This window comes from Lotus japonicus, chromosome 1, assembly GCF_012489685.1.
Source record: "Lotus japonicus ecotype B-129 chromosome 1, LjGifu_v1.2".
Lineage (NCBI taxonomy): Eukaryota > Viridiplantae > Streptophyta > Magnoliopsida > Fabales > Fabaceae > Lotus > Lotus japonicus.
Genome location: NC_080041.1, coordinates 135,714,527 through 135,736,655, shown reverse-complemented (window position 1 = coordinate 135,736,655; position 22,129 = coordinate 135,714,527). Strand labels below are relative to the sequence as shown.

Here is a 22,129-nt window from a genome sequence, read left to right as displayed (position 1 = left end):
ACGTGGTTAATCTCCTTGCTTCTCCTTCTGGGTTCGATGCTCATCTGTTTAAGGAGACTCTTCGAGCAGTTGTTCGCATGAAGGAGGATCATGGAAATACGATTTTTAACCATGTCTACAGAGAAGCAAATGCTTTGGGATTATGTGGCCCGAGGATGCCTTTAGGGACTCATTGGTTTAATTCTCCATTTAGGGAATGCCACTTGTTAATGGCTAGGGGTCTTTATGAGGCGAGGTTATCGTCTTTTGTTGCTGGGCGCAGTTAGTGCGATGGGGCTTCCTCCCCTCCTTGTAAAAAAAAATTGTTTATATTATATTTTTCTACTAAGCAACAACTAAGGGTTTATAAATCTGTCCGTCACAAATCCTCGAAGAATAAATCAGTCACTTATTTTGTGACGGAAGGTAAATCCGTCACAAGCATCTTATTAGTGCCATTTGCGATGGAACATATTTCCGTCACAAAATCCTTGTAAGTGGTGTATATTTGCAACGAAACATTAGAGAGGGTATTTATTCCGCCGCAAAACCCCATGTTGGTAAATTAATTTTGAATATATTTTTTTGGTAAATTGTTTTATTTTTTACATTATTTAAGAAACAACCCTTAAAAAGACTGACTTTTCCCCCCTAAGATTTAAAATAAAACTATATGAAAAATAGTAGTATTTATTTTGTCTATTATTTATAATTAGATATGTAAGTCATTAATGTCCCTAATTTTTGTACACAAATGACCCTAGTGCAAAAAGAATTACATCAGTGACGTGCATATACCTTCAGCCTTTTTACAATTACTCATACCAAGAAATTGAATAATTTCATTAGTTTGTACTTCATTTTCAACCTGGTCAATCTTTTCATACTGAATAAGTGCAATATTATAGCATGAACCCGTAGTTAAATAAGGTCCTTTTTACATCATGGAAGTTGAGTCCCCAAACGACATCCAAAAAGGGGGAAATGCTAATAGAATATAAACTAAGAAAAGGGCTTAGGGGCGAGACTGTTCCAATGATATGAGAGATCCAAAGGATCATATCATAACACAATATTGAAACATAAACAAAAACAAAAATTGAAATCAACACTACCTACTTCATTAGAAGTTTAGAACAAGGAAAATATATTTTCTCTTTTGACAAAATTTCAGTGAAACACGGAAAGAACTCAGCTCACAAGAGAAAAAAACTTAAAAAAGGAAGAAAAGGTAAACAATATTCCGATGATGACTAAATTGCATGGTTTCTGTGTCTTCAAGAAATGTCCACTATCTGTAATAAGATGCCAAAATATGGAGCATAACTGCAGATGATGTGGTGATTATCAACTCCTGCAGATATCATAGAGGTGATATTATCAACTTAATAGTGCCATACACAGACAAATGGAATAATATATAACTTTGTCAAGATCAAACTGTTTTATCCAGAATTCATATACACATAAAGAACCTTAACCACTTAGCCTAAGCCAATGAACTAGCTAACATTGTGCATAAGCATATCATAATTAAATAGCAACCAAACAACACTTTCACATTACATGTAGTAATAAATAAAACTCATGTAACCATGTTCTAGTTTAAAATTGTGAATCATGAACATAATCCTTCATCTCTTTACTGTACAGGAAAATGAGTAGTTTTATGGCATGTGATAAGAAAACCCACATAGAAAATGTAGAATAAGTGTCCAGCGTTCAGAAGACAAATAAACTGCAAGACATGCACCATACTATTCACAAGAATTTTGAACAGTCCTATCTCAGTTCTATTTATAGTTTATACCTGACTGTTGTAAAGTGTAGCAGGAATAAAACCACCGGCAAACTCAATTATGTTCAAAATGAAAGTGTATCCCTGCATAAAATGCACCAGCAAATATTAATAATTTATTTGGAATATACAATTTTGAGACATAATAGTATGTAAAAATGATTGCATATTTGACTAAGATGAATAGAGTACAAATGCAATAATTGAATAACCAACCGAAATAGATTTTCAATGAAAAACTAAAGCTTATAAATAAGTTTGGCAATCATTGATCTGATGATGTGTATCTCCAAAGTCCAACTTCTCAAAAGCACTAACTTGTCAAGTTTGATCCTACTGTCCTAGTGGATGTCTAACACAATCAACTACCACAAATTTCTTTCTAAAGAACACTCTTCAAATAAGAGGTGAATCCCACAGAGATTAAAAGAAGATAATGCATCTTTTCGAATACCATGATGAGAAATAATTTGGTTTCAAGTTTCAACTAGAGTAAAACGGGGAAAGAAGATGATAACGTGAACCGATCCCCTTCTTCCTTACTTCTTTTCCTTTTCTTTTACATTAAAAGAAAATCATAGTTACATTCTGTTATACTTATATCAGCATTATTCTTAATTGTTACAGATTACAGAGGCACACAAATTATGATGTCAAAGTACTAATCCATTAATCACACCATAAGATCAGATGAATCATCATACCAAGGATGAAAAGGCTATACATCCGAAAACCAAGGCCAGTGATCTTAACAATCGTTTTCCCATACGCAGTCCTTCTCCTGTATCTTCACCCTCTTCCTGTTGCCAAAAGCATGAATATTGTTCAACTGGTAAGATTTTGAAATTTTAGAGAACAGGCTGTCATAGAATGTAAAACTCACGTTATATGTGGAGGTTACAGGAGATTCAAAGGATTTTAACTTTTCAAAAAGCCTATAAACAAAAGCAAAGGCTAAAAACTGCAACGGTTTATATTCAGCAATGCGCTTCACATAGACCCAAGCTGTCTGCAAACAGATGGTAAACAATTCTGATTAAAACACATCATAAGACATTAGACACAAGACCAATATTGTTTCTGAGCATTGTATTTCCAAGAAAATAAAATAAAATAAGCCCGTCATTTATAACTCACAAAAATCGCAGATATTGCCAAGTTGATCCGTATATCATTTTTACTTGATTTAGCAAACCTGAAATTTCATTGAAAGGCAAAATAATGTCAAACGATCGAAGTAGGAGTTAAAAGCGATAGTCATACGTGATGAGAGGAAACGAGCTAAATTTAAAGAAAATGCAGAACGCCAAAACATTTAAACCAGAAAAAATTGTCATCCATCATCCGTACAGGCTGGAAAAATGTCATTTTTCCTTCCAAGTTGTTGCATTCAAATGGAGGTGAAAAGAAACTAATCTAAGAGTGTGTTTGGAAAAACAGTTTAATTAAGCGCTTATGACCAACCATAAGCACTTATTCATAAGCTATCTTATGAAATAAGCTGAAAATAGGTTATAAATATGCATAAAATTTTATGGTTCATAAACTACCGTGTCATGAACCATAAGTGGCAATGACAAACCTTGGCCCCCAAGGTATAATTGGCTGCTTGTCAGCATACTTGATATCCTTTGAAACCTGCATTTGGTTCAGTAGTTTTAAAATATCAAGAGATGCAAAAAGAACATGAAGTTAGGGTCAAGTATATGGGAAGAAGGAACAACATAAACTTAGATGAAGTAAATGGACTAATTTTTTTCATAAACTTGTCTCCTATGGAGATAGTTCTGCACTTTCCATCTGCTACCCAAGTTAAACATAAAGGAATTGCATAGCTGAGGCAAAAATTGTGTAGGTAGACTGTGAAGACAATCATTGATAATCCTATGACTGGAAAACGGAAATGATAAATCATACTCTTGAAAATAGTGAAACATATCAAGATAAGACATTGATTCAACCAAAAAAATGCATTTCTGTGGTTTATAGGCAGCTTATATTAACTTGATCAGGAAAAACATTAGTCCAAACTCAAAAGTGAAGTTCTATAATACTATAGCTTCTTCATCAAAGGAAGTCCAGTGAATATAAAATGCATCATTTGTAAACTAAATTAACAAAGCAGCTACAAACACAATTTGAACAAGAAGTATCTCTGTGACATCATATGCCCTTAAGCTTTGTGTGCAATTTTGATTGTCTAGGAAGAGAAGCCCTACTTTACCTTAAATGATCCAAAAGTCACACCCTTTTTCCGATTAGACAATTGAGACATCATGATTTTGTCATATGCCTTTTCCAGCTGGATTATACATATACAAACAAGATCACATGTGTCAGTGCATTAAACTTCGAGGAAAACCATATGGTAACATGTTAACAACCTCAAAAATAAAGGAATAATCAGAAGAGTTATTTGAGCTTATCTTAATTCAAGCACATGTATTCGGTTAAGCTTATAAAACTAGACTATGATCTACCTATAAGCTCTTTTCAGACAGTTTCATGAGGATTAAACTGTCTACATAATCACGCCCTTCGCCCTATATACATTTACTTTTCTAACATGAATGCAATTGTTCAACGGTTCAACCTCGCCCATTTGAAACTTTGGATACATAACTATCATTAGCAGCAATGACATCACAGATTGTTCCATGATTCAATCACATTGTTAGTTACCAAAAACAGAGTGACAGAGAAAAATGAACATACTCTGGAAGCAGTTTCTTCATCACCCATCATCTCAGCTTCCTTTCTCTTTCTCGAATACGTTGCCTTGATTGTATCAAACTTCTCAATAGGGCTTACACCTAGAACCTACAAGATGATATCGAATCAGAGCAATTCAACTCAGCTCGAGTGAGTTCAATTAAGATAATGAAGTTGGAAATAGAGCGAAATTGACCTCGTAAGGGTTTGATTCACCGCCAGGGTTGGAGCTTCCTGCTGCAGAAGCAGCAGCACATGTAATCTTCACACCACTCCATGGTTTCTCGGTGGGAAACCTGAAAATTCAAATTCAACGAAGATTCAGAGAAGGAGAGAGAGAGAGAGAGAGAGAGATGAAATGGATGGAGATTGGAGAGAGAGAGAGGGAGAGGAAGAACCTGAGAGAGGTTGGAAGTTTGGGACGGAAGTTGTTACGAGAGAAGCTGAATTTAGGGTAGTGCAGTGTGGTTGAGATTGACAGAGCCATGGGGTGTCTGAATTTTGAGCTCGAGAGTTTTGTAGGGTTTTACGTTTTATCTCGTTCAATCTAACAGAGAAGAAGAAGAAGAGAACACACCTGGAAATTGGGAACGAACACAGGCTTTAATTGTAAATTCCTCATCTGTTTTTTGTTTGGCTAAATTGAACTTAAATAGTTATTAACTCGCTTTTTAATGGATTTTTTTTTTATAGATTTTTGTTTTAAAAAAATTGTTCAAAGATTTATGTTGCATCACACTTGGTATCTATTATTGGGTTGCCACATAGTAACCTCTATTTCCACTACCGTCATCGTCACTATCATTGCTATGTGTACCATCCATTGCAATTGTCAGTCTATAACTTTCGTCGCTACTTCCACTCAATAACTTTCACAGTTCCACTATTACTTTTGATGTCTTCACCTAGTACTCTCCATTGCCACTATTGTAGTCGCCTGATACTCTCCTTCTCCACCAGTTTTGTTGTCATCTAGTACTGCCAAGTGCCAATCTTTATTGTCGTCATTGCTTAATACTCTCCAGTCTCCACCACTACCACCTACTAGCATTATGCACCACGGTCACCACCTCTCATTCTCTATCATTGTCGCTACCGGCCACCGTTTGACTTCTCTCACTACCGTCGTCCAGCACCTTCCACCATTACCTAATAGTCTTCATTGTCATAGTACATATAATACCCTAACTGTTGCAACTTTTGGAAACTCTCAATCATCTAATACCCTCTGTCAGCGCAACAATTTACACATTCTACAACCATCACACACTAACACACGTTAAGATATACTACTTTAGTTAATTTTTAAAAAATTGATTAAAATTTTGATATATACACCATCAATAGTAACAACCTCACACCCGCACATTTTTTTCTTTTTATCTCTTATTTCCATCACATCACATCTACCATTTATTTCTCATTTTTCTCTTATTAATATTCAGGTATCTAGACACCCAAGGTTGTGTACCAATCATTATGATTTGGTAATCTGGTTATTAAATAGTAACATGTTAAAACAAAACAGAATACAAAAAATTTTATTGGATAATCTGTCCAATACATCAGTGACGAGTTCGCGTGGCCTAATGGATAAGGCGCTCGCCTCCGGAGCGGGAGATTGTGGGTTCGAGTCCCATCGTGAACGTTTTTATTTTTCAATTTCGAAATGGATATTTTTTTCCATTTGCTCATAGACATGCTCATAAATGTGTATTTTTACACTATATAGAATCACTCTTCTTACCAAAAACAACTTTTTTTAAAGGAATTCCTAAAAAACAACTTTCATTAGAAGTTTTACTACAATTTATGTCTTGTCAAAAGTTTCAAATTCAAATCAAACTCATTTTAATTGAAATTAATGTTATACAATTGAAATTTTACAAACCCTTACTAAACACAAATTTTAGTTTGTACACACACAAAGCTAAAACCAAAATTGACATAAAAAAAAAGGTACCATATGACATGAGGCGTCATATGAGGCAATCTATCCTAAAATTTTGATTCCCTCATGATGGCTGTCCTGATTTGATGAATATGTTGTACCAAAATTCCATTTCTTCACTGATCTGATTGGAACCATGATTGCCCATGGTTTCTCCTGAAGTATCACAAGGTGGATTCTTCCCTGAGGTAGAACCATAATTGACAATAGAAGCAGCATTTGATGCATCCACAGCTAGTACTTGTGGCATAGCTAATAGAGTGCCTGAACCATCTTGCAAGGTATGTGAAGAGGTATTGGCTGCGTGCACTTCACCTCTCTCCACCCTCTTCTTCAAATGTGTATGCCAAAAGTTCTTAATTTCATTGTCTGTTCGTCCTGGTAATCTTGCCGCAATAGTAGACCATCTAATTAAGCATCAAGGGATTCATCAAGGAATTAATTTTGATCTTTAATTAACTACTTGACCAAATTCCATAATAATATCATAGGCCAGAACTCATGCATAGTCAATATGTTGTACATGTACCCACCTATTTCCTAGAAGTTGATGTAGCTTTAGGATGGTATCTTCTTCTTCCTTGCTGAATTTCCCTCGTTTGATATCTGGTCTCAAGTAATTTATCCATCGAAGCCTACAACTTTTCCCACACCTCAACAAACCTAAACAGTCATATTGTATATAACCATACATTTAGGAACATTTCATATTTTCTCATAATCAATTCCGATACTCACAACTCAAAAGCTACTCACATAAGTTTCTTCTCAAAAATAATTTTGACTTTAGAATCAATTGTATTAGGAAATGTGCACTTTGTGCATAAGTTGCACTTACCTGCTTGTTTAGGAAGAGCACGCCAGTTTCCATGGCCATATGTTTGAATATGAGAAATCAATATGTGATCTTCCTCAGCAGTCCAAGGTCCCTTCTTCATCCCCATCCTCTCACAACAAGGAGTCTTTGCCATGGTTGATATCACTGCAGCAATTCACAGTTCAACAACACAAATTAAATAATGTGTCTCTATTTCTCTGTACAATCTTGGTGTGGCTCAAGCTCTTTCAAGGTAGCTTCGGTTCTTCTATAAATATAATGGTGAAAAGTCCAAATAAATAGCATGCTTAAAGTACTTGATATAGTGTTATCGCCTTTTGTGGGTATTTCACAATTGACAATTCCTTTTTTACTTCTCAGAAGCTATAATTGAAATTGAGCATACAGATTCGTAATATATAGAGATCGGCCATTTGAATAAAATGATATATTAATTTAATATGATAGAATAATGACTTTTTAATTGCTTTATACCATTGCTTTATGGACTTCAACTGAGTTTCCAGGTTGCTTCTCTTCAAAACTTAGGCTTCCTCTGAAAAGGGTAAAGTAATCATGTTTTGGGGTATAGAGGTCAAAAGAATCATGCGGCACGGACAAAATGGACTTATTTTTCATGTCTCAATTGCTACCATGTTCTTGCCGCCTCTTTCTTTCCATTATCATCGTGATGAAGTGCTACCATGTTCAATCTTCAATGGTTTTCAGCTAACCCATATACTCTACAATAATTTTTATGGTATCTACTTTCCAATAACTAATTTAAGGAGGAAATCGTCACATTCTCACTTCACACTCATACATTATACTACATCATGGAACTCATTTAGGGTATTAATTCTTATGTTAGGTTAATTTCTGATTAAAAATCTTAATTGGTTGAGGTGTAGGTCACTTAAACTCACTTGAATATCACAAAATCTTATTAAGTGACGGGATATGTCATATGAAGTTATATCGAACACGGATGCAACTCAAGCTCCGATGAGGACTAAAATTAGAAAATTCAAAATTTTTAGGGACCTTAAATGCAACTTTTTTTTTGGCGAGAGAGTAAATTTGTCCGATGATATAGTTCTTTTTATACATCGAAAAGATAAATTAAGATCCTACATGGATTGATCCCTATATCTTCCTCTCCTTGACTCATATGTCTCTCAGCTCATATCGCTTGAGCTATCATTCGGAGATACCGATGATGTAGTCAGTGGCAGAACTAAGGGGGGACTTGGTCATGCCATAATCACCCTCAAAATTATACTTTTCTTTACCAATACTAAAATTATACATAACAGCGCCCCCCTCTTTAGGCTTTTCACCACCCTCTTCAGAAGCCTGCCTCCACGGCTCCACCACTAGATATAGTTAAAGTGAAAAAAAAAACATACTTAACCCTTAGGAAAATTATTTTTATAAATATAAAAGAATCATCATAATAACATTATTTATAATCAAAATTTATTCAATGTCACCCTATGTAAAATTCTACTCACGTGTAAGAGTGTGTCGGCATGTCAAACTAATGAAAATGAAAGGAAGTGGTTTTACACATCGGAATGCTGCATGAATTGAACAACACTTACACCACTGCAAGATTTCTTAGACCAATCTCTCTCCGTATCTCCTTTACTACCACACAGGTCAAATTATCATAACAGAGTCTGACTTTGATTTGCAAAAAGATCCTCCTCTTTACTTTGATGATTACGCCTTCTAAGATTATAATTAATTAGTGAACCTGAAATTGTATGCATATCACTATCCCAATTCCCAAAACATTGAACTTAGACCACAAGTGCAAAACTCAAAAGCAATCACATTATCCAGGATAAACACCTGATTAAAAGCACACTATTTGGACTTAATTGATACTGAGAATGTGGTGGAAGCTTAGAAAAATTGAAATTGCTTTCAATTATGCATTGTTTGAATTTCATAAATTTTTTAAAAATGATTAAATTTATTTCATCTTATTCTATCTAATATTTATATTTTCCTTTCACCCGAAGTCAGAGAATATAATGCCATTTTTTTTATGAAGAATGAGCGCTTAGCCACCCAAGGAAACAGAAAGCAAAAAACAACTTACAAGCCTCAATGATAAAAAATAGACACTATATCGAAAAAACATATCTGAGCAAAAGCTAGGAAAAAACTAAAAAGTCTTCTCTTCCATGTTCAATATACTACTAATAGATTGCACCATTTTAATGAAAACTACTTTTATCTGCCAAAAAACATATTAACCAAACCCTTATTTGAGACAATATACTAATAGATGACATCGTTATATGCTATTATAAAATATTTAAACTTTTTTTATCTCAAAGAATCCCTTTATGTTTTATGTCCCTTCTAATTAGATATGTGTATGGTAATCTTTTTCTATGAAAGGTTAAGGGAAACTTCTAGGAAGTAGAGTTACTTTAATGAAAGTTAAAAGGCTTAAATATGTTGGAGGTCCCTCTAAAATAGGGGTCCTTTGGTTAAGGTCCCTACAAAAAATTTTGGGTGGAATAAGCCCCTAATATGAAAATAATATATAGTGATAAGCCCCTGCCGTGAGGTTCCGTTTAGTTTATGAGGATTCTGCATACGGCGCTGACTTGGATTATATTTTGTGAAATTATGAGGGTGCCACGTAAGTAAATTAGGGTTGAAAAGAATAAAAAAATAAAATCTCCAAACGTACTTAGGTTTTTTACTTGGGTTTTTATTTTATTTTTATTTTTATTTTTTTCAACCCTCATTTACTTACGTGACACCCTCTTTAATTGAATAATTTTCACAAAATATAATCCATGTCAGTGCCGTTTGCAGAATCATCAGAAATTAAACGTAACCTCACGGCAGGGGCTTATCACTATATATTATTTTCACATTAGGGGCTTATTCCACCCAAAAAATTTTATAGGGGCCTTAACCAAAGGACCCCTATTTAAGAGGGACCTCCAACATATTTAAGCCTTAAAAAAAGTAAAACCATGGGCCTCTTGAATAATTTTGCCAAGCAAAAAAGTCATGAATTGTGAATATAATAAGTTTCATGGTTGAGCTCCAACCATAATTTTGTTTTAAACTTGTCTAAAGCTCCCAAAATTATAAACTAAAATCACAACAAAGTACAGAATACAGATTCATCACCACTTGTTTAAGTCTAACTGAAAAAACTGACAACAGCAAGAAGAGTCATAGCTAGGTCCTGTCCATCTTTCAAGCTAATCTTCATCAGACTCAATGTATTTTGCTTCAATAAGCTCAGGGGAAACTGATGGCACACTCTTCAACAGTTTTTCTTGTGTACATGGTTTTTTAAGATTTTCCCTTTCATCTATCAATTTCATCTTGTCTCTTCCTCGTCCTGTGAGATTTGCACGGTCAATTTGATTTTGCAGATGGACTAGGCGTGTTGCAATCCGCTAGCAGAAACATAGTGAGGAAGGTCAGAAAAATAAGATAGATTTCCAAAATTTAAATGTCACTAATATGAAAACCAAAATAATTACAGATTCAACACTGCTATTTATATTATGAAGGAAAAAGGCAACAAGAGATGCAAGAAGTTTTTATGTGACAGATTAACAATGTTATTTGACGGAAATCATGGAGGTAGCGGGGTTAACTTTCGCTTCCTGTGTTCTGCATCGTGACTTTTGGCATTTCCCTTACAGACTAAATGTAAATAGAATAATATGTAAATACTATTATGATTTTTCTATTGAAAACCTGGGTTATTATTGTATTTGGTGTAAAGAATCTGAGTATTCGTTTGCTAGAGTCAAGAAAATATATCTATGCTACTTCACAAGTCTGAATATTTTTAACAGTAGAGAGAAGAAAAAAGATAGATGTTAACTAGCATAGAGTCAATGATGCTTACATGCTTTGTTATATCCTCATGAAGAATTTCAGCCTTTTCTTGAAGCTCCTTCTGCCAGCACCAATGGGGGGAAATAAAGCAGTTAAGATTTTTCATTAGATACAAATAAGTTAATCTGTTTAAGAAATTCACATTTCCATGACTAATGCTACAGGAGCGTGTAGGAGAAATTGATTTCAGATTACAGTAATTTTCACTGATTTTCTATTCCTATTTCAGACAGTTTCTCATCAGAAGTTACAACTTACAACAGTCAACTTTTGAAGCTTGCTGTCTTCCACTTTTTGCTTCAAATCCTCGCATTCTTTCTGTAAGGTAAACAACACAATTAATATGTATTCTAGGAGAATGAAAGAGATAATAGAATTCACTTTAACTTAATAATCATATAAATTCCAATTTAGGCATTAGAAAGATAGTTTCTTTCAAACATCCTCATAGCTGATTCCAGGGTTTAACTGCAAGTCATTTACATGTACCTCTGTGAAGTCTTCATCAGAGAGCTCAGAAATGGAAATGGCTTCAGGTATGAAGGAAACTTGCAAGAGAATTCCGTTATGCACTTCATCATGTACAACACCTAAAAGTTAAACAATATAAATGATCATTTACTAAAGATTCATACAGCTACATTAAGATTCATAGTCTGTAATTTCTTACCTATAACTCGCACAAGATTGTATGACTTCATTGGCTTATGATCATTGGAATTCACTTTTGCTCTGACGAAGGTTCCAACAACCTTACCCTTGAAACTTTCAGGCTGTTCGGAAAACTTCATCACCAAACTCTGTTTCAGGTAGACAAGTTTTATGTTCTTGGCAATAATTGCTGCAAAGCAGCTATATTTAATATATATATCCCCCTTCTTTAATAGGGATTTTCCAATCAAGCCTGACAATTTGCTTCCTGAGGACACTGTCTGGGCACGATGATTTTTGTCCTTAGAACAGTTTCCATTTTGATCATCCTTTGTATTCCTAGCCGAATCGTCCACTTTCTCCACAATGTGCTTCTCTAGTGTAGAAGATACCTGACTTTTAGCCATAACTTTCTTTCCAAATATTGGAAACAATATTTCATCAGGGAGGAATTTACTACCGTTTCCGGGGTGCACAAGATTTTTCTCCTTAATGTAGTCCAATATGATTTTTTTTACATCCCATATCGCCATTCGTTCTGTTTCAAATTTTCCTATTGATTCAAGGAAGCTAACGAGTGGTTTTGATCCCCATCCCACGAACTCCACTACATTGTTCCTCTTCTGCTTGGCCGGCTTATTCTTACCTCCATTACTATCTGATGACCTCAAGTCATTTTGTTTTTCTTCTTCACCTTCACTGCAATTTCTATTAGGCAGAAAACTTTTTTTCTTTCTTGAATTGTACCTCCGTTTGGTGGACTTATTCTTACCGGAGTGATCTCCATCACTATCCGATGACCTTGATTCATTTTGTCTTTCTTCTTCACCTTCACTAAGCAAAAAACTTTTTCTCTTTCTAGAATTGTACCTCCGTTTGGTGGGCTTATTCTTACGGGAGTGATCTCCATCACTATCTGATGACCCTGATTCATTTTGTGTTTCTTCTTCACCTTCACTACAATTTCTACCAAGCACAAAACTTTTGCTCTTTCCATAGTTGTGCCTCTTCCGTTTGGTGGGGGTATTCTTACTGGTGTGATCCCCATTACTATCAGATGGCCTTGAGTCATTTTGTTTTTCTTCTTCACCTTCACTGCAAAGAGAGCTTCTGCTCTTGCTACAATTGGGCAGTGCAGAAGAGTTAACACCATTCTTGAAGCCTTCTTTAACCCTCACACCTTCCCAGTATGCCTTGAAAAAATATTCATATGTTTCTTTGTCATCCATGCTTATTTTGTTCTGCATAAAACAAACAAGTTCATTTCCATGGTCAATGTAGAGATCATCTATCTTTAAAAATAAGTCCAATATGAAGGAAAAAAAAAAAGAGCTAAGCAGCAAAGGTATATTGTGACTCGTACTACTGCTACTACCACTACCAATCTGATTATATCAGTTTAGTTTTTCCAACCAAATGGACTTTTCAATTTTGTCACATCAAGATTAGTTCAATATACATGTGTAGCATAGCATCAGGGCCTGATTAGCCACTTCTTTTCTTTTGGCAACAAGCACCAAGCACCAAGCAGTCTATGTTTTCAACATCTACAATCCAAAATGCCATTGTTTTACATAATTTTTACATCTAGAAATTGAATAAATTTTAGCTTCTACAAAATAGAGAAAAACTATAAATGATAATGTCACCCAACTTTCTGTCTTTTCACCATAATTGCTTGTAATTTTTTTGTTACTCTTTTTTTTAACCAATCTATTAGTCGATAGTGATAGTGTGACACTGCTATTAGCATTTTTTGATCGGTTTCTTCTTCCCCATAATCAATTTTGACACGCAAAAGCTACTCATAAGAACTGACTGATTTTAGCTTTCCAAACATGCACTATATTTTCTTTGTTGTAATATTCCCTGTTAAAGTAAGTGAAGCAAAGGTACAACAAGTAGTAAAGCAATTCTGAAATCAACATCATCCAAAGTAAATTAAGTAAATATTCTACATATCCAAGTTATCACACACTTACCCCGTATGCGTCATATTCCAAATTAAATAGTATAATCTCAACCTGCTGGAAACAATAGAAGCACAGCCCTTTTATCCCTTTAAGAATAAGGAAATCCGAATCACCAAAACACTTTCTGCACATGGATTTTGGACAGCCAAGGCAATAAAACTCTGGGGTTTTTTTGCAGTCGCAACAATAATGCCTGTCTGAAAACACATAGAAAGCAGCATAAGCATCTCAAGATAGTTCATCACTCCCCAGAAGATAATACATACATACTCATAAGTTTCAAAATTTTCAGTGGGAGACCATAAGTGTAGAAAACACATCATCCCCTCATATGATAGAGCAAAAATATGAGTTCACATTGCATGATAAACATGTTACTTTTGTATTCTTATAACTTGATCTCGCATATGGGGCTGAATTTTCATATTTCATACTTAATGTAGAAAAGAATATTATCATAAAACAGCTAATGACATGGATCAATATCTTCAGTCTCCAAATGGTGTCTCAATTTCCTGTCCCACCAATAAAATATCGTCATATCTATAAAAAAAAGCTCATGACCAAAGCAGTAAGAAACATGTAACTGCAGTGATTTTCATTTGACAGGTTAAAATTTTATTGGCGGGACAGAGAATGAGACACGGGTTTGGAACATTAAGACTTCAATACTAATGGTACAAGCCAAAAAACCAGGATTCAAGTGATACATTTCATGCAGCTGACAAGTAACATATTATCAAAAAATCCAACACTTACCACAAACCCAGTAGTCCACATTGTCAAAAAAAGAATCCTCCTTATTAAGACAATCAGGGTGATAAACTTTTCCACAGTTCCTGAAAAAACAAACAAACAAACAAACAAGCATATTTGATATTGATTTCATTCAAACTAGAGATTAAGAGATTATAATTTTACTGGGAAAAGGAAAGAAGACTTACTCGTAATCACACACAATGAGTTTACCACCATCCTTGCAGACAAAACACACGTCCTCAATCTCTTCTTTTTCGGGAAATTTTCCCTTGGCGTCGTTTCCTGTGTTGTTAGCCATTGTGATTGTGACCGGCCACAATGAGTTTCTTTCACCTGAATTGAAGGAAAAAGATCACAATAATAATTATGATTAGGATTCTCTGCCAATTTATACTTATTGCGTGAACCTCAAGGAAAAATATCTTTGATCATCAAATTGGGAAACGAAATAGACTCAGGTCAAAGGGTTTTAGTCTAATCTCTGGAGATTTCACTATTTTTGACAAAAAAATCAAATCAATCAAATCAAATTTTGTTGTAAATGACTCGTTTATAACTTTTAAAATACACTCACCCCCTCAAGATTTGCAAGAATGACACTCCACCCCATTCTTTTTAAAAATCTACACTCCACCCCATTTTTTATAAAGGCAAATTTTAGTGACGAAAACAAATTCCTCACTACTAAAAACTAATTACTAATTAGTAAAAATTTAAATAAATTTAATGCATATACACTATCATACATTAATTTATGAAAATAATTTTACTGAATTAAATTTAAAAAAACCATTCACTCTGTCTGTTAAGTCCACGTCTCATCTATCTCCAAATCATATTTCTCACCACAAACGGCCACCACCAAGCCTTTACTCCCTTTAACACGGCTCCACTGTCCCACAATGTGAAACCCCATGGCACCTCCATGCCTCAAAGTTTTGTTGCAACCTGAACCCCAGAACGTGAATCGCACATCCCTAAAGCCACTTGTTCAACTACTTCTTGTGAATTTCACCCCTTGAAGTTGTGAGCGAACGCTCTGTTGGTCTTAGATATTGTTGGATTTTGTTAAAAACGATGCTCCACCGCCTCGTTGGGCTCTAATAACCTCAGATCCACTTCATATTTTCATAATTTTGTTTCTCTATTTTCTTCACCCATTTGTGTTGCTTTTTTGGCCTACAACCCAATTTTGAAAATTGGAGGTATAAAGAGATTATTTTGATTAAAATTGAATTATTACCAAATATGAAAACACAAGCATGTTTCACTATGTTCGAGATATGGTTTGTAAATCGGGCAGGTGTGCTATTGCATAATTTGCATTATGAATTTACGGAGGAAAAACGCGATTGAGAGAATGAGGAGGATTGTGATGTTTTCATTTTTAAATTTATTGGATTATATTGATTTTTTTTTTTGAAATTATTGATTAACAATTTAAATAATAACTAATTATTAATGAAAAATATTTTTCGTCACTAAATTTGCCTCTATATAAAATGGGGTGGGATGTAGATTTTAGATAAGAATGGGGTGGAGTGTAATTCTAACAAACCTTAAGGGGGGTGAGTGTACTTTACTCCTTTTTTATTTTTGGATATAATTATTAAATAATAAATATTTTGTCCAAATAACTTTCAAATGAAAAAAATATTGGTGGAACTTATTTTATTTTAAACATTTTAAAATGAATGATGATAAGTCATAGCTGAGCACTGATTATCATCATAGTCTGACAAGCCTGTTTTTCGTAAAATAATTTTCCAAAAGTTAACACGTCCCCTAAATCTTATGAAAAAGGAAGTTGGTTGTGTCTCTTTTGCATTTTCAATCTTTTCAATATAATAAAATCTATCAAATGAGATCTTACTTCCACTAGAATTCAAGAAAAATGTTCAATTTTGAAATTGAGTCATAAAGTGCAAACTATTGAAATAAAGTATGAAATAACAGTTACAACATTCTCATTATAAATCCATTGAAGACTCCATATAGTTAAAAGAATAATCAACCAATAAAGAAACATCAATTGGGACATCAACCAAAAGAAAGCTACCAACAATAATAATCGAATGACTTGAAAAGAGAAACTCTATCTAAAAAAGATTCATTCCCTCTCTCACATTATATTGATATTATGTCATTGAGGAAAACTACATCTCATTTGTAATCCTCTCCTTGAACTAGTGGTTTCATCTCACACACAACTACTATAAGGCTCTAACATGATCCTCAAAATCGTCTTTCAAATCCATAATCAAAGTCAATCTTTCAATACTCATCAAACTATTTCCAAGCAAAATTCACAATTTCACATTATTCCAAATTCAACGGTTGTAAATTTCTTGCTCACATCAAATTCCAGACTTGCTCAAAATTAATTAAATAGGATTCACATCTTTGAAAAAAAACTCAAGAATGATATTTATATGTATAAAATCAAGTTCCCCCGAAATTAATTAAACATATCATAAAGAACAAAAACCACTCACAGTTATGATGAATCAATCAACAAGATTGACTCCAAGATTCTCAATCAAACTAGACCGGAAAAATCTGAGCACCAACAATCAATTTCAAACTGTTAGAAATGATGATCTAATGCGATACGAGCCATGCACAATCATGAAATCCCTAAGTATGTGCTCGAAACCCTAAAAATAAATTTACTCAACTCTATCATACACTAGAGCATCGATCTATAAAACCCGTAGGATGTGAGCATACCTGAATGAAATCAAGTGAAAAAAACTCAATGGATTAATTTTTCCTCAGGGTATGAACCCTAATTCTGAAAAATTATCCCAACACCCTTTCACTTAACGACCATGTTTTCCTTCAAGATCGATGCAGTTTATTATGAGATCGGTATAGATTTGGTGAATAAAAAAAGAAGAATGAAGGAGTGAGAGAAGATGAGATCAGAGCTGTTTTTCGGAAAGAACGAGGGAGAGCGAATGAAGGGAGGGGAGAGGCATGTAGAGAGCGAGAAAGAAAGAGCGAGAGTCGATGGGTTGCAAATAAATAATGGGGGTCGGTGGGTTGAAAACGGTGCGTTTCATTCTCATCAAACTCTCATTCATTTGTTGAGAACATAATTTAAGAAAATGATTTTTTCATAGATATAAAAAGAAAATTTATAATTAATAATATAAACAACGCTATTTTCACACTTCAATTTTAGCCGCATGAGAAAATTGAATTTTTTTTTGAAGGAAAATTATTAAGACTTGAGTTTTATTACATGTGGCCCAGTGTGGAGGAGGCAGGCTCTGACTCATCCGTCTGTTAGAGAAATTCTATGGGTTGAAAATAAACAATGGGGGTTGATGGGTTGGAAACGGTGCGTTTCATTCTCATCAAACTCTCATTCTTGTGTTGAAAACTTAATTTAAGAAAATGATTTTTTCAGAGCTAAAATGAAAATTTGTAATAAAAACAACATCATTTTCACACTTCAATTTCAACTGCATGTGTAAATTGGGTTTGTTGGTGAAAGAAGTTATTCAGACTTTACTTTTATTGCCTCTGCATGTCCAAAGTGGGGAGGCAGACTCGACTCAACCACTAGAGGTTTAAGTCAATGTTAGAAATTTTTTATGGGTGTGATTGCTCGTGTGCCCACGGGACGAGTCCTACTTGACCTGTAAATGTTTTTTTGGTCAATGTTTATGACTTGTAAACACTCAACCAAAATTCTAACTCGAGAAGTTATGAAAATCAAGGGAACATGTATTACTTCGTTGGTCTATAATTTTTCTATAATCTCTCTCCCCCATTTCTTACCCATTTTTGCCAAAAATATTATAAGGGTCCAATAATTTAACTTAACCCAATGTGCATCAACCCATCCAAAAAATGGGCCACATTTATATGTTTGGACTTTATTGCCTCCAAAACTTATCGTTTCGTTGGAAAAAAAAAACTTATCGCTCCCCTATTTTTTTACATGTTCACTTTATGATAATGCTTGATTCATTGAAAATGTGTAAGCAGAATGCAAGAGTATTGAATATAATAGTACATTTTAAGCTTAAGCATTTTATTTCAACTATTTCTTGTCACCACTTTGTATAACTTATTAATTAACTATACTGGAAGATATCGACGTTTTTTTCTTTTAAAATATTTCTTTGTGAATCATACAGACAACAATGAAAATAACTTTTCTTTTACTAAATATAGGATGTCAAACTTCATTGACGCTTTCAAGTCATTATCTTGCTTAAAAAGGTTTTTTTATCTATTAGATTAATTAATATTTTATAAACTTTACATAGAGAAGTCACTTTTTAGCATATTTTAAATAAAAAATGAGGGAAAATGACTTTATCTTAAAAGACACAAATAATATTTTAACATGTGTTTTATAAAATTTAGCTCATGACACGTGTTAAAATACAATTAAACCACTTTAGACTAGAATGATTGTAAAGGAATATGGATATCCCCAGCTGAATATCACAAACATAGCAAACTGAAGAATTGAGTTATTGAATCCTAAATTTGTTCATATTAAAAAAATTATGAAATATTACAATATGTTTCCTAATAGTTATTTTCCCCATATTTACTTGAGGTTCAGACAATCCCATATTTTTATACCTGTCCTAAATAAAGGAGAGTGGAACATGCCAGTACTGATTACTTCAAGTTTTATTGGGATTGGGATCAGTGGCGGATCCAGGACCCCGGGTCAGGGGGTTCAAAATTTTGAAATGAACACATCAATAAAAATACTGAACTGTTGAAGAACTGGATAGAGAAATACACGAAATGCACAAATCCTATGTTGGGAAAGCTTAAAAAATGAAAAGACTTCAGTTGAATGAAAATGATTTACAAATCCATTAAAAGTAACAAATTATGAGATATTACAATTTACAAACACAATGATTGGTAAATGAATTAAAGTCTTAAACCATGACAATTTAAAACCAGATTCATACGAGAATTCATTCCAATTCCAAGATGATTTTAAGGATTCCAAACACAGCGAAAGGGAAAAGACTTTCATATACCTTTGTAACCTGAACTAAACAGATAACCGAAATAAACTGTACCCCAAGGTTTCAATATGCGTTAAACACCAAAGCTTCTGATAACTCTCTCCAAAAAGCCCTACCTTGGCAATGGAAGTTCCCACATTAATCACCTACAATTTTGTAAACAAGAAATTTACAGATTTTGCATGCCAAAAAAACAGCAGTTCAAAATACAAAAGACACAAAGAAACCTTCTATTTTTTAAAATGTGAAGCTTGAGCTCTGCATATATAAGCATCCTAGCAACAGATAGGATCAGTAATATCAATTTCACCATTAATTTGCATAGCTACGGAAGTAAAATAAAAAGTAACTAAAAGAAACAAAAAAGAGAAGTAATTAGGGGAAATGAACTTCCAATGTTAGTCTTAACCATACTATTTCTTGAGCTGTGCTCTGGCTTCCAACAATGCCCGGTTAACTTCCTCATCATCTGGTGTCTCTTTTTGCAAGATTTCGTAGTCTTCTATTGAAGCTTGCCATCTTTCCAACTATGATTTCACAATAAACATCACAAATCACATAACTACAAAGCCATAGTTAACAATGTTTGTGTTGAAACTTTCACAGATTGCAATTCAATTTGAAGTCCTGGACTTACTGACTCTAGATGATCATCATCATTGATATCTCCCGTGGTATCAAATGTGCAGATCAAACCATCTTCTGAAGCAGAAATAAGCTAGCCTCGTTCATCAGGGACAAAATGAACCTAGCACCAATTACTAAATGACTAAATCAAACCTAACTACATCAGCAATTGCTAAATTAAAAATCAAACCATTTCCCTTCCCTTCACATTCCAATCTCAAACCAATTAGGAGTAAAATTGATGGAATATGTCACTCTCATGTAAAATCCAATCTCATTTCAGTACAATTTCTTATACACAAACTAAATTCAGCAAAAGGGAAAGCAAAGCAAAACAGTAGCAGTTGGGGTTTTCAATTTCCCTTCACATTTCAATTTGGGGGTTTTTAATTTTAGGGTTTTCAATTTTGAAACCTAACTAACCTTCAGGCTTCAACAGCAGCAGAGATGGACGGTGTCGGTGCCGGTGGTGCCGTGGTGGTGCGTTGTGCGGCCGGTGGTCGTGGTCCTGTGGTGGATTGGTTGTGATGCGTTCGTGAATGTGAACCAGAGAATGAGTGCGTGAGAGAGAGAGAAAGGAGTGACCGAGTGAGTGGGGTCTGGGTGGCTGGGGCCTGGTGGTGCCGTGGTGGCGGCCGGTGGTCCTGTGGTGGATTGGTGGTGGTGCGTTTGTGAATCGTGAGTGAGGTGAGGTGAACCAGAGAATGAGTGCGTGAGAGAGAGAGAAAAGAGTGACCGAGTGAGCGTGGGGTCTGGGTGCAATATTTAAATTTCAGGGGGTTCAAAAAAAATCATTATAGGGAGGTAAGTAGGAATTTTTTATTTTTCAGGGGGTTCAACTGAACCCCCTCAGCTCTACGTGGGTCCGCCACTGATTGGGATCCTCTCCAGCCCAAAATCCTCTCCAGCCTCTATGGTTCATTTATAGTCATAGATCAAAATAATTAATGGTTGAGATGTGTTGAGGTGAAAAAAATAATTTAAACACTAAATTTTTTTAAGTGTGATATACACTGCTGGACCCTCCAGCAGCTGGAGAGATCCAAATCCGTTTTATTGCGCGCAACAATATTTCGACATACGCATACATTATGGTTCATGATAGACCCTTGTGAAGCCAGTAATTAGGAGTGAGCCATGCTTCCATGTTACTGCATGTAATGATCATAATTCATAACTTCCATACTCGATTGATGCTGTTATCGTGTTTAAAGGGTGTTACTGCAGTTATGAAATTTTTATCTTTAATTTTCACTTTCATTCATTGCATTCATTTGTTTAATGGAGTCATCTCCAAGATCTAATTAAGACATACTTTTAATTTAGAACACAAATATCTTTCACAGTACAAATTCCAAACTTGTACTTAACTCAGTTGCATATGAGGATTCGAATTTAAAATCTCTCTAGCTAGTTAAGTGAAACAAATATACATGGTCCTATATTCCCTGTAGATAAAAAATATTTGAAAATTTGAGTTATATTAAAAGCTAATAACTATACGATCCTTACAATGATGTCTATTATATTCCACCATTAATCTTACAATATATTATGTATTTTTTTTTATGAAACAATATATTATGTATCTTAAGAGTTTATTGTTTTCTAATCATATCATTACAGGATGAATATAGAGCTCTTGCGAGCTTAATATAGAAACTTCAATCGATTTTTATTTGTTACATGGGTGTCACTATTTCACAATTTCCTATATTGTGATATTAAATCCATTATTTACCTTATTTGTAACCCTTCATCTTACAAGTGAATCTAAAGATAGATTGTCATGTAGTATTTTAAAAGAAGATCCAACCAAATTTGATCTATTTTCAACGCCCTAACTTGGACAAATCACTTCACTTTATACATTTCAACAGTTTATAGTGGTTATTTAGGGGTATTAGAACCTGTATCATCTATATGTGATATCCACAATCCAAATTGAAGGGGTATTAG

At 34.3% G+C, this 22,129-nt stretch overlaps 4 protein-coding genes, 1 long non-coding RNA gene and 1 other non-coding gene across 7 annotated transcripts; 1 reads left to right on the top strand and 5 right to left on the bottom strand.

Annotated features, from left to right (window-relative positions):
• Positions 1-866: 866 nt before the first annotated feature.
• LOC130731314 (protein CHLOROPLAST J-LIKE DOMAIN 1, chloroplastic) lies at positions 867-5,114 on the bottom strand. Its single transcript, XM_057583557.1, has 10 exons — positions 4,888-5,114; positions 4,686-4,785; positions 4,493-4,597; positions 4,002-4,079; positions 3,360-3,415; positions 2,915-2,972; positions 2,661-2,786; positions 2,482-2,577; positions 1,790-1,861; positions 867-1,333 (listed from the first exon to the last, which is right to left on the bottom strand). The coding sequence occupies exons 1-10, from the start codon at positions 4,974-4,976 to the stop codon at positions 1,271-1,273; spliced, it is 843 nt and encodes a 280-aa protein (XP_057439540.1). The 5' UTR covers positions 4,977-5,114; the 3' UTR covers positions 867-1,270.
• Positions 5,115-6,064: 950 nt separating this feature from the next.
• Positions 6,065-6,137, top strand: TRNAR-CCG (transfer RNA arginine (anticodon CCG)). The gene has a single exon. It is a non-coding gene; the product is annotated as a tRNA-Arg (tRNA).
• A 168-nt stretch (positions 6,138-6,305) lies between these two features.
• Positions 6,306-7,624, bottom strand: LOC130731315 (transcription factor MYB4-like). Its single transcript, XM_057583558.1, has 3 exons — positions 7,279-7,624; positions 6,974-7,103; positions 6,306-6,847 (listed from the first exon to the last, which is right to left on the bottom strand). Exons 1-3 carry the CDS (start codon positions 7,409-7,411, stop codon positions 6,505-6,507), a joined length of 606 nt encoding a protein of 201 aa, XP_057439541.1. The 5' UTR covers positions 7,412-7,624; the 3' UTR covers positions 6,306-6,504.
• A 2,089-nt stretch (positions 7,625-9,713) lies between these two features.
• Positions 9,714-13,030, bottom strand: LOC130732753 (uncharacterized protein At5g08430-like). Its single transcript, XM_057584745.1, has 5 exons — positions 11,819-13,030; positions 11,638-11,738; positions 11,407-11,466; positions 11,159-11,209; positions 9,714-10,697 (listed from the first exon to the last, which is right to left on the bottom strand). The coding sequence occupies exons 1-5, from the start codon at positions 13,026-13,028 to the stop codon at positions 10,497-10,499; spliced, it is 1,623 nt and encodes a 540-aa protein (XP_057440728.1). The 5' UTR covers positions 13,029-13,030; the 3' UTR covers positions 9,714-10,496.
• A 593-nt stretch (positions 13,031-13,623) lies between these two features.
• LOC130727166 (zinc finger CCCH domain-containing protein 44-like) lies at positions 13,624-14,898 on the bottom strand. Its single transcript, XM_057578376.1, has 4 exons — positions 14,717-14,898; positions 14,532-14,611; positions 13,782-13,969; positions 13,624-13,668 (listed from the first exon to the last, which is right to left on the bottom strand). Exons 1-4 carry the CDS (start codon positions 14,827-14,829, stop codon positions 13,624-13,626), a joined length of 426 nt encoding a protein of 141 aa, XP_057434359.1. The 5' UTR covers positions 14,830-14,898.
• Positions 14,899-19,341: 4,443 nt separating this feature from the next.
• Positions 19,342-20,919, bottom strand: LOC130731313 (uncharacterized). 2 transcript variants are annotated; one of them, XR_009016631.1, is made up of 4 exons: positions 20,594-20,919; positions 20,181-20,291; positions 19,771-20,070; positions 19,342-19,689 (listed from the first exon to the last, which is right to left on the bottom strand). It is a non-coding gene; the product is annotated as an uncharacterized LOC130731313 (long non-coding RNA). The 2 variants fall into 2 exon arrangements; XR_009016630.1 differs by having other exon boundaries at positions 19,342-20,070; positions 20,594-20,911.
• Positions 20,920-22,129: the final 1,210 nt, after the last annotated feature.

Bases quoted from the DNA above. Each gene is read 5' to 3' on its own strand.
- LOC130731314 (XM_057583557.1), bottom strand. From the start codon at position 4,976: ATGGCTCTGTCAATCTCAACCACACTGCACTACCCTAAATTCAGCTTC. The intron at 4,598-4,685 runs GTCAATTTCGCT...ATCATCTTGTAG, and splicing joins GTGAATCAAACCCTTACGAG to GTTCTAGGTGTAAGCCCTAT. The intron at 2,787-2,914 runs GTGAGTTATAAA...ATCTGTTTGCAG, and splicing joins TGGCAATATCTGCGATTTTT to ACAGCTTGGGTCTATGTGAA.
- LOC130727166 (XM_057578376.1), bottom strand. From the start codon at position 14,829: ATGGCTAACAACACAGGAAACGACGCCAAGGGAAAATTTCCCGAAAAA. The intron at 14,612-14,716 runs GTAAGTCTTCTT...TTGTTTTTTCAG, and splicing joins CTCATTGTGTGTGATTACGA to GAACTGTGGAAAAGTTTATC. The intron at 13,970-14,531 runs GTAAGTGTTGGA...ATGTGTTTTCAG, and splicing joins TGTGGACTACTGGGTTTGTG to ACAGGCATTATTGTTGCGAC.
- LOC130731315 (XM_057583558.1), bottom strand. From the start codon at position 7,411: ATGGCAAAGACTCCTTGTTGTGAGAGGATGGGGATGAAGAAGGGACCT. The intron at 7,104-7,278 runs GTAAGTGCAACT...ATGACTGTTTAG, and splicing joins TGCTCTTCCTAAACAAGCAG to GTTTGTTGAGGTGTGGGAAA. The intron at 6,848-6,973 runs GTGGGTACATGT...ATGCTTAATTAG, and splicing joins CATCAACTTCTAGGAAATAG to ATGGTCTACTATTGCGGCAA.
- LOC130732753 (XM_057584745.1), bottom strand. From the start codon at position 13,028: ATGGATGACAAAGAAACATATGAATATTTTTTCAAGGCATACTGGGAA. The intron at 11,467-11,637 runs GTACATGTAAAT...TTTACCTTACAG, and splicing joins CTGATGAAGACTTCACAGAG to AAAGAATGCGAGGATTTGAA. The intron at 11,210-11,406 runs GTAAGTTGTAAC...TGGTGCTGGCAG, and splicing joins AGCTTCAAAAGTTGACTGTT to AAGGAGCTTCAAGAAAAGGC.